Here is a 17,401-nt window from a genome sequence, read left to right on the forward strand (position 1 = left end):
TTTCTTTGCAAATCTTCCACTCAACTCTGTTTTGTCTGTTCTAGTGGACAGAGCATGCCCACACTTGGAGTGGGATTGACCCAGCTGCCAAACAGGCTATGCCTTAGAAACTCTAGGACCTTGAACAATTTAACCTTGAACCTCTATTTCCTCAAATATAAGCCAAGGTGGGAGGTAATATGAACCTTGCCAGTTTACTTTAGAATTTAACTGAGGTCGTAATGATTATAATAATATAAAAAGTTTCTTGATGACAGTTGGTGGCCATTACTGTTGTTATTTTGGCACTTACAGGGCCAGGTTCTTAGTAGCACTATCAATAGAAATAAAACAATCCACAGGATTCCAGGGAGTTGGAATACAGTATGAACGAAGGAAGAGCTAGAATAGAGGAGACATCTCCACTGAGTAGAACTGAAGCCACGAGTCAGGATCCTGAACGTCTCCAAGGAGTTAGGGATCTGCTGACATGCTTGAGTGTAATCTAGAAAGAGATCTGATAAATATGGACAAAGCCAAAAGAGGAGTATCAAGAAAAGAAGGAGACTGGATAAAAAATCTTCTCTGGTTCTGTTTTGTTTTGTCCAAAAAAAGGCACCTCTTCCAAAAAAAAAAAAAAAAAAAAAAAAAAAGAACTGAAACTCTCTTCAGCGATCAATGCTGCCTTCATCCACTCCCAGGTTTCTTGAAAAAGCCCAGACGCTTCTTGCTGGGAACAGCTTCCCTGCATTTTACAATCTCGCCAGGTCGAGGCGTAGCCAGAGGAGTGAAGGCAGTTGCATCCTGGGCAGCGGGCCCAAGAGTTTCCATTACACAGAGAGTAGGTACTTAATAACTAGGTATTGAGCAAATGAAAAGGGAAAAGAAGAAAAGGTGATTTTTCACTAATACAAAGTAAGTAATTCTGTGGCCCAGAGGATGCATGATGTTTAGCAAATTAAAGCAGGTGGCAAAGTACCTCCCTAGTGTGTACATCACAGCTAATGTCCATCAGTGGTCAGCAAATGAGTATACTGTGCCAGCATCAGTAATCCTATTCTTGGCTTTGTGCTTTATTTATTTAACTAATGGCTGCCTTACTGGTAGCGCATCATGATGGTGTTTACTGAGCTTGGCAAAGTTAAAAATTATGATTTTGTTTACTTGTGTGTTTCCAGCTGGGGTGCTGAGTTGTTATTCAGGCTGCTGATGACCATTCTTCCACTCTCGGAGCCCCTAAAGTAGGCAGTTCAATAAACAAGCCATCAGCTCGAGAACCAAAGTGTCAACACTGACACAATCTGGTTATTTGCTACTTGGCAGTAGTCAGTGTCCAGAACCTCAAATAATGACTCATTTTGAAAACTCCCTTATGCTTAGATAATAAAGTATCTAAAATAGAATGTAAGGCTACAGTGATCAGTTCAGTTTGTACTACTCAGCTTCTGTGAGAAGATTAAGTATATGCACTAAATTAAATATTCGATTTTAGATGATTGTGTCTCTTGGTCTACACTGGGGCACACCAAATGGAAGTGAAAACCAAAGAGAAAGCTTGGGTGAGTCTGTGGTTCTAGAATGCTCCCCTTACCTGCAGGAACTAATTTAGCTACTTGTGCAGCCAATATTTAATGATCACCTACTATATATTAGGGCCTGGGGAAGTAAAAGTGACCTAAACCCAACAAATACATGAACCCAGTTTTTTTAAGTTTCATTTTGAGAGACAGAGAGAGTCAGGGAGGTGCAGAGAGAGAGGAGAGAGAATCCCACGCAGTCTCCGTACCTATCAGAGCGGAGCCAAATGCCAGGCTTGATCCCATGAACCGTGAGATCATGATCTGAGCTGAAATCAAGAGTCAGAGGCTCAGCCTACTGAGCCATCCAGGTGCCCCAACATGAACCCAGTTCTTAAGACCCTTGCCATTTTGTGGGGAAGAGAGACACTGAATTAGTGGTTACAGACGTGGTGAGAATTATAAAGGGAAAAACAGAGTGCTAAGCTAGTCCTGGAATTTAGAGACGTTTCTCTGAGGATCTGATACTTTGAATGAGTGATGAAGGAATTACAAAAGTCAGGAGAGAGGAAGTAGGGAAGGGGGACTTTGAATGTTATTCTTATTTCAATACAGCCACAAAATAACACTGTGAGGTAGATATTATTGTTCCAGTTTACAACAGAGGAAGCGCAGGTTCCAGAGAAAGCATGTGTAAAGGCTCCGAGGCAAAGCAGTATGAATAGTGCCACTTGGACTACAAAGTCAAAGTCAGTATGGGGCGCCTGGGTGGCTTAGTTGGTTAAGCGTCTGACTTTCGCTTAGGTCATGATCTTGCGGTTAGTGGGTTCGAGCCCCGCTTCGGGCTCTGTGCTGACTGCCAGCTCAAAGCCTGGAACCTGTTTCAGTCTGTGACTCCCTCTCTCTCTGACCCTCCCCTGCTCACGTTGTCTCTCTCTCTCTCTCTCTCCTAGAAGTAAATAAAACATTAAAAAAAAAATCTTAAAAGTCAGTGTGACTGGAGTATGGAGAGCTGCAAGGGGTGGGGATACAGAACTTAGCAAAGTATGAGGGTTTAGTGGCCACTGGAAAGAACTTGCCTCAAAGCAATTGGAGGAAACTAAGGAATTTGGGGATTTAGGGACCCCTAACATTTAGGTTGTAATTATGTGCATTTTAGAGAGACCACCTTGGCACCTGTGGATATTCGAAGTGTATGTGGGAGGACTGGCAGTGATCCGGTGAAGATAGCGGGTTGAGCCAGGGGTGGGGTCAAGGGGAAGTGAGGTACAGGTGGGTAGAAAAGATCAAATTCACCAGAGATAGAACAGGTTGAGTTTGTGGCTCGGTGAGTGACTGGATACAAAGAGGGTCAGGAAACCAGTTATTCAAGAGATTTCCTTTTTGTATCTGTAACAATGAAGCCATGAGTGTAGTACTATTTACACCTTATTGTGCGATTACCATACCATTTTACAGATGAGAAAATTGAGGCTGAGAGTAGGGAAGTACCTACCAATAAATGACTTAACTGAGATTTGAACCCAGGTCTGACTCCCAAGCCAATGTGCTGTTTCTACTTTAACTACAGATTTAATCTTCTGTCCTGTTAGAATTTTTTTCTCATTTGGTCTGCTGTAACCATAGCTTTTTGCCCCCCTCCAACTATATGTGGAAGTCCCAAATTCTCATAATTCTGTTACTTGTGACCATCCACTATCAGTTACCTTCCCAGATTTGGACTCTGCTGTGTTTATGGTAAGCCTTTGCAAATGCGGCAGAGGCCAGAGAAGCCAGTTTTGTGGAATCTGGTTTGTCTGGCGGCATTAAATATCACCTTCCTCTAATAAAAATGCAGCTTTTTGTTTGTTTTAATGAGCACAGGGGGCCTTTATATCCAGTCTCCTCTTAGAGGAAGTAATTGCATATGGGAGTGACCTTTGAAGGAAATCACAGCAGGGAATTAACTGAAAGGCTGCGGGGTGAGCCAGTGTGTAACATCAGCCCCGTACTAGCATGCCAGAGAAGAAACAGGCTCGAGAAATGGGCTTGTCTCTCTGACAACTCATCCACACCTTTTCTGGACAGAGAAGAATCATCTACTGCTTGCAGAGAAAGTGAGGAAGTGAAGTACCTCTTTAACAATCTGTTGAGTGCCTGCCGTGTGCCATGCATACATCACGATCTCTGCTCTCATGGCAGTCGTGTTTTAGTGGCAGGGACAGACAATAAAGAAATTAAAAATGTAAATCATTAGAGGCCGTGGTGGGTGCCAGAGGACGTAAACAGGATCGTGAATAACAGGATCATGATAAACTTGTAGCTCAACTTCCTCATCTGATAAAAATGAGAACAATGGTAGAACCTTCCTTTCAAGGCTGTTTTCAGGATTAAGTTCGATGCTGTATGTATTGCTATCCAGCTGAACTCTTTGTCAGTGTTATATGTGGTTAATAGCACAGAACGCTGTTATGTGATAAGTGGGGGGAGGCCGCTTCCAATTAAAGCAGTCAGAGAGGGCCTCCTGGAGGAGAAGACTTTTAAGCTGAGACCTGAGAGATGGAAAGGAGTGGGGCATGTGAATAATCGAAGAAGCTAAGTCCAGACACAGAGGAGGAATGAACGCCTGATGTATCCCAGTGGCAGAAAGGAGATCGGGAGTCTGTGGGGCTGAGAACAGCAAGTGAATTGAGCTGAGGGCCATGAGGTGGCAAGATTCCAACCAGGCAAACAATTTGCAGTTTACTCTTCAAGTGGGGAAGGGGGGTGGCGTGCCCTGTACTTTAAAATTCTCACCCTTGCAGCTTGGTGGAGCATGCGCTATAAGAGAGAAAGCCGCCAGACCCTGAAGAAGGACTGGTAGGTGGGGGGCCGGTAGGGTGGTGGGAGGCTGGGGGCAAACTGTGTTGGTAGCAGTGTGTTTGTTTCCAGAGCCGCCAGAACAAATTACCACAACCTGGTTGTCTTACGACCACTGAAATGTGTTCTCTCACGATATATATGGCAGCTGGAAGTCTGAGATCAAGGCAAAGACTTTCCCCTTGGCAAAACCAGGCTCTCCCTGAAAGCTGTAAGGAAGACTCCTCCCACCTTGCACCTGACAGCTTCCTCAGTGTCCATCGGCCAGCAGAGGCCTCAGTGCATTCTCGGCCTCCTTCATCACCTGCTGTTGCCCCTGTGTGTCTCTGTGTCTCAGACTTTCTTCTTCTAAGGGCACTAGGACTGCTCTAATCCAGTGTGACCACATCTTGACTTACATGTTCATTACATCTGCAAAAAATCTTTTTTTCACATAAGGTCATGTGCACAGATGGGACTTCAACATAGCTCTGTGTGTGTGTGTCAACATAGCTGTGTGTGTGTGTGTGGAAAGGGGCTGTTGGGGTGGACACAGTTCAACCCCCAGCAGACGTCTGAGTCTGGCCACACCTCTGAGGGTCTGCGCTGGCTGGAGAGAAACCACAGTGGCCACTTTGTGGGGCAAGAGCATAGAGGCATTCGGTGCTTTCCCCGGCGGGGAGGCTTGCATGCTGTGTAGCCATTCCTGGTTGCTTATTCTAGATAAGCAGGCAGGTGGTACGGAGGCAGCCGGTCCTGCTGAGGGTAGTTTCTCCAATAAGGAGTGGTCCTTCTTGTTCATCTTCTGTCACAAAGTTACTTCCATTTGTAGGTTACAGCTTCAGTGTATTACTAACCCATGATTCCTTTACAGTGAGTCCCCAGTGACTTTGAACAGCCTATGGACATAAGTGGATTTTCTTAAATTTTCAGGAGTGAGGAAACCTGCAGCTCAACCCGGGTGCTGCTTTTTGGGTGTGGCCTTGAGCAAATCACATAACCTCTTGACTTTCAGCTTCTGCCTCTGTAAAATGAGAACACGGGCCTGGTCCAGGGGTTCTCAACCTTGAGGATACATGAGGAATCCCTTGGGGAACACACAGATTGCTGGGCCCCCCTCAGAGCATCTGATTCAGTAGGTCTAGGATGAGGTCTGAGAATTTGCATTCCTGGAAAGTTCCCAGATTTTGTCATCACNTGGTAAGTTTGGGATATACATGTAGGCAGATAGACCCAATAGGGCTGGAAGAGTTGTAGCAGGTGGAGAGAGGGAGGTATCAAGAGTGAGCTTTGCAGGACGCCTGCGGGGCTCAGTCGGTTGTGCATTCTAATCTTGATTTTGGCTCAGGTGATGATCCCACAGTTTTCGGGATCAAGTCCTCCATTGAGCCCTGTGCTCATAGCATGGAGCCTGCCTGGGAGTCTCTTTCACTCTCTCTCTCTTTCTCTCTCTCTCTGCCCCTCCCTTATCCCCTCGCAAAATAAATAAACTTTAAAAAAAAAAAGGAGTGATTTTTTTTTTAATAATTTTTTTATTTATTTCTAGGAGAGAGAGAGAGATAGCTTGAGCAGGGGAGGGTCAGAGAGAGAGGGAGATACAGACTCTGAAATTGGCTCCAGGCTCTGAGCTGGCAGTCAGCACAGAGCCCGATGCGGGTCTCAAACCCATGAACCGCGAGATCATGACCTAAGCGAAAGTCGGACGCTTAACCGACTAAGCCACCCAGGCGCCCCAAAAAGGAGTGATTTTTGAATTTTGTCTTGAGCAACTGGGTGGAAGGTGTGCCATTAATTGAGATGGCAAACCTTCTCTTTGAGATTGGTTTTACTATATTCATATTACAAATGAGAAAACGCAGACTCAGAAAAACTAAGCCACTTCACCCAAATTATCCATCTAAGGAGTAGAAGAAGCAGATTCAAGCTAGTGACTCCAAAGGCCATATTTTTTTTTTTTAATTTTTAAATGTTTTTTTATTCTTAAGAGAGAGAGCGTGAGTTGGGGAGAGGCAGCGTGAGAGAGGGTCACAGAATCTGAAGCCGGCTCCATCCAGGCTCCGGGCTGTCAGCACAGAGCCTGATGTGGGGCTCGAACTCACAACTTGTGAGATCATGAGGTAAGCCGAAGTCAGACGCTTAACTGACTGAGCCACCCAGGTGCCCCAAAAGCCTTATTTTAAATACTGCTCAGCGCCACCTTCTGCCCGTGGAGCCCATGGAGCTCTTCCATCTGAAGGCAGCCAGTGGATGGAAAACACGAGAGGTGGTATTGAAGGTTGGCAGTGAAGGCTAGTGGGTGGGCTTGTCATTGAGAGAGAGGAACAGCTTGAAAAAGTAACATTTTTCTAGGGAATCACATTAAATAATCAATGTGGCTTATACCCATGTCAAGCTGAACTGAGATTGACAGCTAATAAAAGCCCCGTAATTACAGGAAAACATCAGACTGAAAAGTGCAGAGATTCTTGAAACACCTGAAGCCATTTAATATATCTTATGTTTGCTCCAGACCAACAAGCAGCTCCCAGAGCAAGACTGGTCTCATTACTGAGCTAATGGACATTATGCTCTGAGGTACCTTTCCCTCTGCCAAGTAAATCAGAATTTTAAAAAGTGAAGCCTGAGATTGCCATGCTGCAAATGTTTGCAAGGACATCACTGATCGTTTTAGGTGTCAGGTTTAATTTGACTTGGCCTGGTCTATTCTCTTAAGAAAAGCTCAGGAGGCATCAGCTGGGTCATGGGGAGAATTCCTTCTGCTCTTGCTCTCTGGGCTGTGACAGAAATCATACCTTGATTCCCAGAGCGTGCTTTCTCAAGCAGGGATTGCTCCTGTCGCTTGAGCCCAAAGGAGTAAGTTGTGATGCAAGTTGTCATGCTCCCCTATTCTCTGGTGTGGTGGGGGGTTGCGGGGGACGGGGTGAAAGGAGAGACTCATTCACACATTCTAAATATTCTAAATCATTCCTGAGTCCCTAGTCAGTTGCAGACACTGGTCCTAGGTACTGGGATGACGGCAAATGCTTACGCACTAGCAGGGAGCAAGAGTGATGGCAAAAATAAAATGGTGAGCTGCGTGTGTGTGCCCTGTGGACGCTCCCTCCGGGGAGCCAGCCTGCCCACCTCCCTAAGGCCCCTGCATGCCACGTGCTCGGGCCTAACGAGGCTGCAGCTCGAGCACCAGTGGCGTCCATGCGCTGTAGACTTTCCTGGGCATTTTTTACTTCACAACTGCTCTAATGACCTTGGCATCAAGTTCTTACTGGGGATTAATAACTGGCTGGGCTTAATGGCCCTCACTGTGTCCTGGGCCATTTTCCTAGCCAGCCATTAATTCCAGGCAGCGCCTTCAGCGCTGGCCATTATAGCTCCCTGGATGAAGAGGCTGTCCTGAGGCAAATGGCCATAGCTTCCTTTTCTCCAGACAGAGGTTTCCACATTGCACTCCCCCTTTTTCTCTCTGTGGCGTTAGTGCAGAGGGCTGGGGTCTTTAGGCAAATGTTTGGTTAGGGCGCCACATTATGTCTTCTTCTTATTTTTAATTTTTATTTGTGTGTGTGTGTGTATGTATGTATGTATGTATGTATGTATGTATAGAGCCAGGGAGGGTCAGAGAGAGGAGAGAGGGNATACCCATGTCAAGCTGAACTGAGATTGACAGCTAATAAAAGCCCCGTAATTACAGGAAAACATCAGATTGAAAAGTGCAGAGATTCTTGAAACACCTGAAGCCATTTAATATATCTTATGTTTGCTCCAGACCAACAAGCAGCTCCCAGAGCAAGACTGGTCTCATTACTGAGCTAATGGACATTATGCTCTGAGGTACCTTTCCCTCTGCCAAGTAAATCAGAATTTTAAAAAGTGAAGCCTGAGATTGCCATGCTGCAAATGTTTGCAAGGACATCACTGATCGTTTTAGGTGTCAGGTTTAATTTGACTTGGCCTGGTCTATTCTCTTAAGAAAAGCTCAGGAGGCATCAGCTGGGTCATGGGGAGAATTCCTTCTGCTCTTGCTCTCTGGGCTGTGACAGAAATCATACCTTGATTCCCAGAGCGTGCTTTCTCAAGCAGGGATTGCTCCTGTCGCTTGAGCCCAAAGGAGTAAGTTGTGATGCAAGTTGTCATGCTCCCCTATTCTCTGGTGTGGTGGGGGGTTGCGGGGGACGGGGTGAAAGGAGAGACTCATTCACACATTCTAAATATTCTAAATCATTCCTGAGTCCCTAGTCAGTTGCAGACACTGGTCCTAGGTACTGGGATGACGGCAAATGCTTACGCACTAGCAGGGAGCAAGAGTGATGGCAAAAATAAAATGGTGAGCTGCGTGTGTGTGCCCTGTGGACGCTCCCTCCGGGGAGCCAGCCTGCCCACCTCCCTAAGGCCCCTGCATGCCACGTGCTCGGGCCTAACGAGGCTGCAGCTCGAGCACCAGTGGCGTCCATGCGCTGTAGACTTTCCTGGGCATTTTTTACTTCACAACTGCTCTAATGACCTTGGCATCAAGTTCTTACTGGGGATTAATAACTGGCTGGGCTTAATGGCCCTCACTGTGTCCTGGGCCATTTTCCTAGCCAGCCATTAATTCCAGGCAGCGCCTTCAGCGCTGGCCATTATAGCTCCCTGGATGAAGAGGCTGTCCTGAGGCAAATGGCCATAGCTTCCTTTTCTCCAGACAGAGGTTTCCACATTGCACTCCCCCTTTTTCTCTCTGTGGCGTTAGTGCAGAGGGCTGGGGTCTTTAGGCAAATGTTTGGTTAGGGCGCCACATTATGTCTTCTTCTTATTTTTAATTTTTATTTGTGTGTGTGTGTGTATGTATGTATGTATGTATGTATGTATGTATAGAGCCAGGGAGGGTCAGAGAGAGGAGAGAGGGCATCCCACGCAGGCTGCACACCCAGTGCAGAGCCCGATGAGGGGGCTCGATCTCATGACCACGAGATCATGACCTGAGCTGAAATCAAAGGTCGGACGTTTAACCAGCTGAGCCACCCAGGCATCCCTTATGCCTTCTTTTTATGTCTCAGCAGGTTGGCTTTCTCAGGGAACAGAGAAGGCAGGTGATTGGGTCTCACTCACTCACTTATCAGCCCATCCTTTTATTCCGTATTAATTGAGCGCCTCTGATGGGTCAGGAAGCAAGCGGATTACCAAGATCGCAGTGACCTTATATGAGTGCCCGTGTTTCCTACCATAGGACGGAATACCTCACTAAATGGGGCTTTAAGGAAAATGTCCCCAAGAATCAGGGAGACTGAACACTGTGAGGAGGAAGTGGGAGGGAAGGCCTTGCTAGCCAGTGAGTTCGCTGGGAGCTGTCTCCCACTCTTGCATCCTCCATGGAGTTTTATCTCCCAGGCCGCTAGCAGAACTGCAAGTTGACCTTCCCGTCCTCTGCTTAGTGATTCATCAGCCCAGCATCTGAGTGCTTCAGGGAAGAATATGTGAACACTGCCTCAGGATCTTAACTCACCAAGGCATGCATATTTCCACCCATATCATTAAGACACTAAGGATTGTAATCATACTGAGATGTGGAGGAGCATGGTTCTCTCAGAGGACTATAATGCATCCTGAGAAACAGGGTCACAGCGTTTGTATAATTTCTAGTCACCCTGCCTCCCAAGGCGTCATCAGTCCTTCCAAATGCAGAAAACAGACTTCATTTCCTCCTTTGGAAGTGATTCAGCCTTTGGTACATGCTCTTCTCAGCTGCGGGAAATGGAACATTATGTTTAGAACAGCTATTGTCATTTTATTGGCACCACTTACCATGAGACACTTAAGGCATAATTCAGACTTCAATCTTTTTTACATTGTTTGGTGCGTCTGCACAACTCGAAGAGTGGGTGTTGTCGCCTGAGGTAATCAACCTTGGAGCTAAGGCAGATGGACGGGAACCTTGAGGGAGGGGTTTCTGGACTGGTTGGACCCGATGTGCTCTGAGGCTGCCCGGTTAACACAGAGGATCAGTATGGCAGCATCAGGAACCGTGACCTTCCCTGAAAGGGCTGTCCACTGGCCTCACGCGCACATAAGAGACAGAGAGAAGGCACCGCAGTCTCCGTAGGAGACCCAGGTTTCACCTATCAGCCAGCCTGTGCTCTGAGAATCACAGCAGGGTAATTAATTATGGGGGAAACAGATGCTGGGACTTTTCTTCAGAATGTTTTCCCCAGGAAAAGGAAGCACAATGTCTCGCAATGATCAGTCAAACTCAAAATTTCAAGGCGATAATTCTAGGTGAGTCTGATGAGAAAAAGCAGGTTCCCTGGTTATAGGGTCCAATAAGATGAAATCCTACAAAGTGACCTTATTAAAAAATGTACTGAGTTACACAGTACCTCAGGGGTGTACCGAGTGCTCCGTGTCTTTCAGATGAATGAATGAATGAATGAATGAATGTCATGTGGTCACAAGTAGCTGGTTGACCTCCTCTTTGTCTCACGGGTGAGAAAGTCAAGGACATGACTTGTAAAATTCAGACCCTGGGTCTCCCCTAATCCCTAATCCTCACTGAGTGATGTGATATTTACAGATGCTTCTGTCAGTTTTGTAAGAATTTTTTTAGGGGGCTTCCCCACAAGTAGAGCTTTCCCAGGACACAGGACTTGCAATGCTGAAACCCAAACAACCCCTAACAAACTGGGTGGGCTGGTCAGCCCAAGTGTCAGCATCTGCCCTGCCCCGCCGGCAACCCTCCATCAGCCCTCCTTGTGGCAAGTATCCGCCTCCACGTCCTCACATCCGACCGGAATAAGGCTCTCCCACTTCTGTTCCATTGAGTTGATTTTGGCTGAGGCCGCCAAATCCAAAGAACACTTTCCAAGTTGGGTTTCGCTTGTCCTATCATGTCTCGTGACGCCACTGACCACTGGCTCTTTAACGTAATCTCTTCCGTTGGTTTCCGTTGCACAGACCTTCCACAGCTGTCTTCCTGCCTCTCTAGCTCTTCCAGACGGGCTCAAATGTTTTCTCGCCTTTGGCCCCATGGCCCCTTGTACTTGACTTTATTAGAGCACTTACTCCACAGTCCTGTAATTATTTATCTGGGGGGCACTCTTGCCTTAGATTGTGTGCTTCCTTGAGAGGAAGGACAAGATCTCATTTGTCTTTTTATCTAGATCACCAAGTTCAGTGTCTGACACATGACAGGAACTCTATGATTGAATAGATCGTTTAACTTTCCCTCTTCATTCAGTATGTATGTGATATGCAGGTAAAATAAGAAAAGGGAAAATTAAGTATTTCTGCCATCCTTTGGCCCGTGACCTTGCCCCTCAAACCGCTCAGGGGATTCAGAAGGGCCTCATGTTCCAGGTTCCAGGAGTTTCCCTGAAGGAAATGGGGGCCACTTTCTACACATCTGTAATGTGACTCTTCCTCAAAAGGGAGATTTGGTCTTAAGTACATTTCACTCTCTAGATGGATGGGTCTACTGTTAATGGGGCTCCAAGGAATGGAGATATTGGATACAAGACTTTTGTCATTTTCCTGCATCCACCCAGCCCAATGCTCTGAAAGCAGTAACAGCACTAATGATTAAGAAACAGCAACACTGAGCTTCTGGGGTTGAGAGAGGAAAAGAAGAAGACGGTGAATTAAGAAAACATCTTAGGGCATTTCTTCTATATTCTATTTACTCTACTGCACTGGGATGCCATTAACCATGATGGTTAATCCCATGGGCTCTGCAGTCTGATTTTCTGGGTTTGAATTCTAGCTCTTCCACTTCCTAACTGTATGGTCTTGCTTTTCTATCCGTCAATATGCTCATTAGTAAAATGGGGGAGGGGGAGGGTTAATATAATATCTTTCTTAAGGGGTTATCTGAGGAATTAATGCAACTATATAAAAAGCTCAGAAGAGTGCCTGGCACATGGAGATATCTAATCACAATTAGGGAAAGTGCCCTTTCTTTCATGTCCCCCAACGTGCTGTGCTCTAAATATAGGCCCCTTTACTAACACTTTCACACAGTCCCCCTTCTCATGCTGGCATACTTTACTGTGAGCCTTTGCTGACCTGCTGTCCCTCACTAAAGTATAAAGTTTGAAGGGTTCTGCTGTTTCGTTCCACTTGCATTCTTACTGCCCATCATAGTGCCTGTCACCTAAGAGTACTTGGATGTCAAATGAATGATGAGAATTTGCAGTGGTAGAGTCTCCATTTCATAAGCTTGTATGTCAATTATCAACCCAAAGTGATCAGTACTGATTTAGTGAGTATCTGCAGTGCACTCCACTCTGACAGATAATCCCAATAGCAGCTGTCGTTACTGAATGATCACTGTGCCAGGCCCGATGGTAAGGTTTGGGTTCAACTGCCTGCAGTTGCTATTTTTGCAAGCCAAGTATTGACAATTGCAAAAGGCCCAGTGTAATATTGTGTGTATTTCAATTCTCCCAAGGTAGAATGGGGCATTAATTATCCTCATCTGGAGATGAGAAACCTGAGATTTACAGAGGTCAGTAGCTTACCGAGGTCCCACAGCTAATAGATAGTGGAGATGAGGCTGGGTCCATCTTGGAAGCTCCCAGAGCTGGTGCCCTTTGCCATTATGTGGCGAGGAAAGGTGGCTGTCCTCGGGTGCCATCGTCTGTTTCTGATGGCAGAGCTATAGCTCAGGAACCCCCAAGTAAATATAAGCACTAAACTGGATCCAGCTTCCTGAGATTATGCAGGGAACCAGTGTGCCCTGTTCAGAGTTAACAGGGAGGAAGGGCAGAGGCTCTGGGGCAAGTCTAACAGTGCTACTTTCCTTCAGAACATTCTTGATTGTAATTTTCTCAGGCACTTGCTGGCCTTGGCCTCAGGTCCTAATTACATTATCTTCAAACAGCAACTATGAGATATTTCTCATTAAACACAAACAGGGGAATGTCTAATTTGTCGGAGCATAGGTGTTCAGAAAGCAAATCATTGGTTCAGGGTTGAAATGAGCATTGTCATTGGAGTTGTCCTTGGTGGGCACCACACAGCCAGAACTTTCAAGGTCTGTGGCTCTGAGCTTGAGGCTTTTTTTTTTTTTTTTTACATTTTTGAAGATAGACCAGCTCAACTTCACTCCCTCTCCCCTTAAAATGGGAAAAACTGTCCTAGTTGTCATTTCAAAATTATGGCATCCAAGGGATTACAATTTGCATGTCTTCCCCCATGTGATTCTCAGACGATGTTTATTTAGGATAAACATATTTGTACAGCATCCAAGAATATTGATAAACACTTAGCTTTCAATAAAGTGAGCTAAGATCCATCGTCCTAGCAAAATGTAGTAGAGTCTTTACTTCAGTTTGGGGTAACATTGGATTCAGAAAGACCTGGGTTTGAAAGCGTGACTTGATTACTTCCTAGTTACACATCCTTGAGCAAATTCTTTAACCTCTCCGAGCTTGAGAATTCCCATCTGTAAAATGGCAGTGAAGCAACCTTGCTGGGTTATGGGGATTATCAGTAAAGCCTAGAGCCCATTGTTTGACAAGTCAATGCAGGCTCTCTTTACATCTTGTCAAATGCCCCTTGTCGCCAATCTGGGGGAGAATGTAAGAGTGGATGAGGTAATAGCAGGACAAGTCTATTCCGGCATGGGAGGCAGGAGAGGGAAGACTGGCCGCCTTCCGAGGCCGTGAAATGACCTGGCAGTGCCATGAGAGGGTTGCCTGCTGATGGTGTCCTTCTCCCTCTGCCTTCCAGCCCCTGAAAATGCACTGCAGGGACTGTGCCCTAGTGACCAGCTCGGGGCATCTGCTGCGCAGCCGACAGGGCCCGCAGATCGACCAGACGGAGTGCGTCATCCGCATGAACGACGCCCCCACACGCGGCTACGGGCGCGACGTGGGCAACCGCACCAGCCTGAGGGTCATCGCGCACTCTAGCATCCAGAGGATCCTCCGCAACCGCCACGACCTGCTCAACGTGAGCCAGGGCACCGTGTTCATCTTCTGGGGCCCCAGCAGCTACATGCGGCGCGACGGCAAGGGCCAGGTCTACAACAACCTGCAGCTCCTGAGCCGCGTGCTGCCGCGCCTGAAGGCCTTTATGACCACGCGCCACAAGATGCTGCAGTTCGATGAGCTCTTCAAGCAGGAGACTGGCAAGGACAGGTAGAGGGCGCGGGGTGGGGAGTGGAGGGCCGCAGGGGAGGGTGAGGACACGCCGTTGCTGGCCGATTCACCGGAAGCGAAGCTTTTGCTGAGGCTTTTTGTTGGGCCCCCGCTGTTCATGTGTTTGATAGAGCTCCGCTGTAGGGTCCTGGCGACCGGCTGCTCAAGCTGAATTTGTAAGGCAAGGTGAAAGAAGCACTGAGACACTGTATGGATAATTCAAGGCCAAGTCCCTATTTGGAAGAGCAGGCTACAGATCTGCTGGCTTACACTGGTACTAAGGGCTAGATGGTACTTTTATTGCATTTCCTTTTGCTTCTGTGAACACTAAAGAAAAGGAGGGTGGTGGTTTATTTTTCCCTTTCGAGGCACACACTGACTCAGTCCACGGATAGTTACTGTGTAGCTACTCCTCCACTGCACCAGGTGCTGGGGGTAGAGTCGAAACAAGGCCGGTCCAGGCTCTGCCCTCCTGGAATATAAAGTTTTACCCGGAGGACAAATAATTCACCAAGTAGCGGCCCAGGTGCTGAGCAGCGTCTTGCAAGGCAAAGAAACTGGTGCTGGGACATGCAGGACAGGGAGACCTGCCATCATGTAGGGCAAAGTTTCCCCAACTCTGTTACACCTCGAATGATGGGACACGAAATCAGTGTGGCGAGTCACTGCAAGATTTTTAAAACAAAAATTTTTAATATTAATTTATTTTTGAGAGAGAGAGACAGAGTGCAAGCAGGGGAGGGTCAGAGAGAGAGGGAGACACAGAATCCGAAGCAGGCTCCAGGCTCCGAGCTGTCAGCACAGAGCCCAGTGTGGGGCTTGAACCCATGAACTGCAAGATCATGACCTGAGCTGAAGTCGGACTGAGCTACCCAGCTGCCCAAAGGTTTTTGTTGTTGTTGTTGTTGTTTTTGTTGTTTTTGTTTTTTTTTCATGTAATGGAATTGATGAAATGAAATGGAATGGAAGATAATATCAACATTCATCCTGCATAGTAAGTAAGACACAATATTGTTAAATGAAATAACACTTATCCATATCGATTTTGTACATACGAATATACACACGTAGAGGTTTTCTGAGGTAATGAAAATGTTCTGGAATCAGATAGTAATTCCACAGTATCCCCTGTGGCTGCAGCCGGGAAGGTTTGCGTGAGGAGGGGGAGGGGTGATGGCCCTTGACGAGGCCAAGATGAAAGGCCATGCATGAGCTGGCCAAATCTAGGTGAAAAGCAAAGGACAACTGGGTATCAAAAGGTGTGGTGCAGTGTAGTCCAAATACAGAGCTCTAGGAAGGAATTCTGACTCTATCCTTCAGAGTGGCCTTGAACAAGTTATCTTACTCTGTAGAGACCTCACATGTGAAAAGGGCATAGTGAGTAAGCCCTTACTCACTGGTCTAATGATTTTCTTTTTTTCCTTAATTTTAAAATATGTAATTTTAGGGTCACCTGGGTGGCTCAGTTGGTTAAACGTCCGACTTTAGCTCAGGTCATGATCTCATGGTTCATGGGTCGGAGCCCCACGCCTGGCTCTGTGCTGCCAGTTCGGAGCCTGGAGCCTCTTCAGATTCTCCCTCTTCAGTGTCTCCCTCTTCAGTGTCTCCCTCTCTCTGCCTCTCCCAGCTCATTCTCTCTTTCCCTCTCAAAAATAAATAAACATTTCTTAAAAATTTAAATATGTCATTTTATAATTAATAGATATTTAATGATGTAATTTACCCCCCCCCACAAAAACCATTGCTGAGTTGATTTCTCAAAACTAAAGAGACCTGATAAATGAAATGAAGACTATAAAGTACTAAATCCTTTGTTAACCTAGGTTGGGCAGCTCATTACCGGAGAACAGGGCCTCAGGGAAAGACCAAAGCTCTGCTCCAAATTCTTTGCATGGAAGACCTTTCTTTTTAAATCCTAGAACCCGTGTGACCACTTGAGGGCTGGTCCAGCCGTGGCATCTAGTGGACAGAGGAGAGGGAGAGCTGGCTTCTGGCCCTGTGGCCTCCTTCCCTAGAAGCCCAGAGGACTCCATGGTTAGATCACATAAGGGATCCTGGTCATCATCACAAGCTGTCATGAAATCCAGTTATTTATTGCTCTTTAAAAGTCACAAATAAGAGAGACTCACTCATTTGAATGAGTTATTTAACCAACAGAGCATTTTATAACGGAATAAGAATGAGAGGAGTTATTTACAGTTTCATTTTTGCTTGTTGGAGAATTTGAAATAAGTAGAAACAGTCTTCAATAGGAAACACTTCTCCTCTTTTCAGTTTAATGGTTGTTTGCTAAATTTGAGAATTCCTGAGACACCACTGCAGCATAAGCTATTTAAGATAATTACACATTGCTCTGGATCTTTGTAAGAGATTATTTTACGTTGAGAACTTGGAGACCAGTCATTCCACCCTTTGGTCACTTAGGTCTTTAGGAAATAAACTTGAACTGAGACATAGCCCATTCATTAAGTTTTTTAAATTCTCACCCTTAAAAACTTTTTGTTCTGTAAGTCTGTCTCCCTGGTGAGCCCAGCTGGTACAGGAAACCAAATTGATACGGATTAGCTACCGGGTCTCTCATGTGCAGACATCCATCTACAAGGGTCCATCCAGTCCCTGTTCAGGGGAATCACACAGATGGACTTGTAGAGTGCCAAACTACATTGTCATTTCTAAAAGCTTTGTGCCTCTTACCTTTAGAAAACTGTCTTAAAGAGGCTGATATTGTATTGACTCAATATTTTCATGCATCCGTATTCTTAACCTGGCCTCTCCAGGCTAAAAGAACCAAGTCAGAAATAACCCTTCAACAGACATTCCTGAAAATAAAAACACAGAACATGAGGGATCCAAGAGTATTTCTTCCAGGTACGTTTTTCTCAAAACCCAGCAAAACAATAGGATGTATGAAACGTGCATAAAATGGGGAATATCTAGTTTTGTACATTTTATGATCAGGACATTCATTGCAAGCCATTATTT

The 17,401-nt window shown here is 46.0% G+C and overlaps 1 protein-coding gene across 1 annotated transcript in view; it reads left to right on the forward strand.

Moving 5' to 3' along the window:
* ST6GALNAC5 (ST6 N-acetylgalactosaminide alpha-2,6-sialyltransferase 5) overlaps positions 1-17,401 on the forward strand; it is a 173,059-nt gene that overhangs the window by 138,920 nt on the left and 16,738 nt on the right. Inside the window, exon 3 of the mRNA XM_077771121.1 lies at positions 14,010-14,419. Coding sequence (XP_077627247.1) covers positions 14,010-14,419 — 410 coding nt within the window. The remainder of the gene's footprint in view (positions 1-14,009; positions 14,420-17,401) is intronic.

Source organism: Crocuta crocuta, unplaced genomic scaffold, assembly GCF_008692635.1.
Source record: "Crocuta crocuta isolate KB4526 unplaced genomic scaffold, BGI_CrCroc_1.0 scaffold125, whole genome shotgun sequence".
NCBI classification, from domain to species: Eukaryota; Metazoa; Chordata; class Mammalia; order Carnivora; family Hyaenidae; genus Crocuta; species Crocuta crocuta.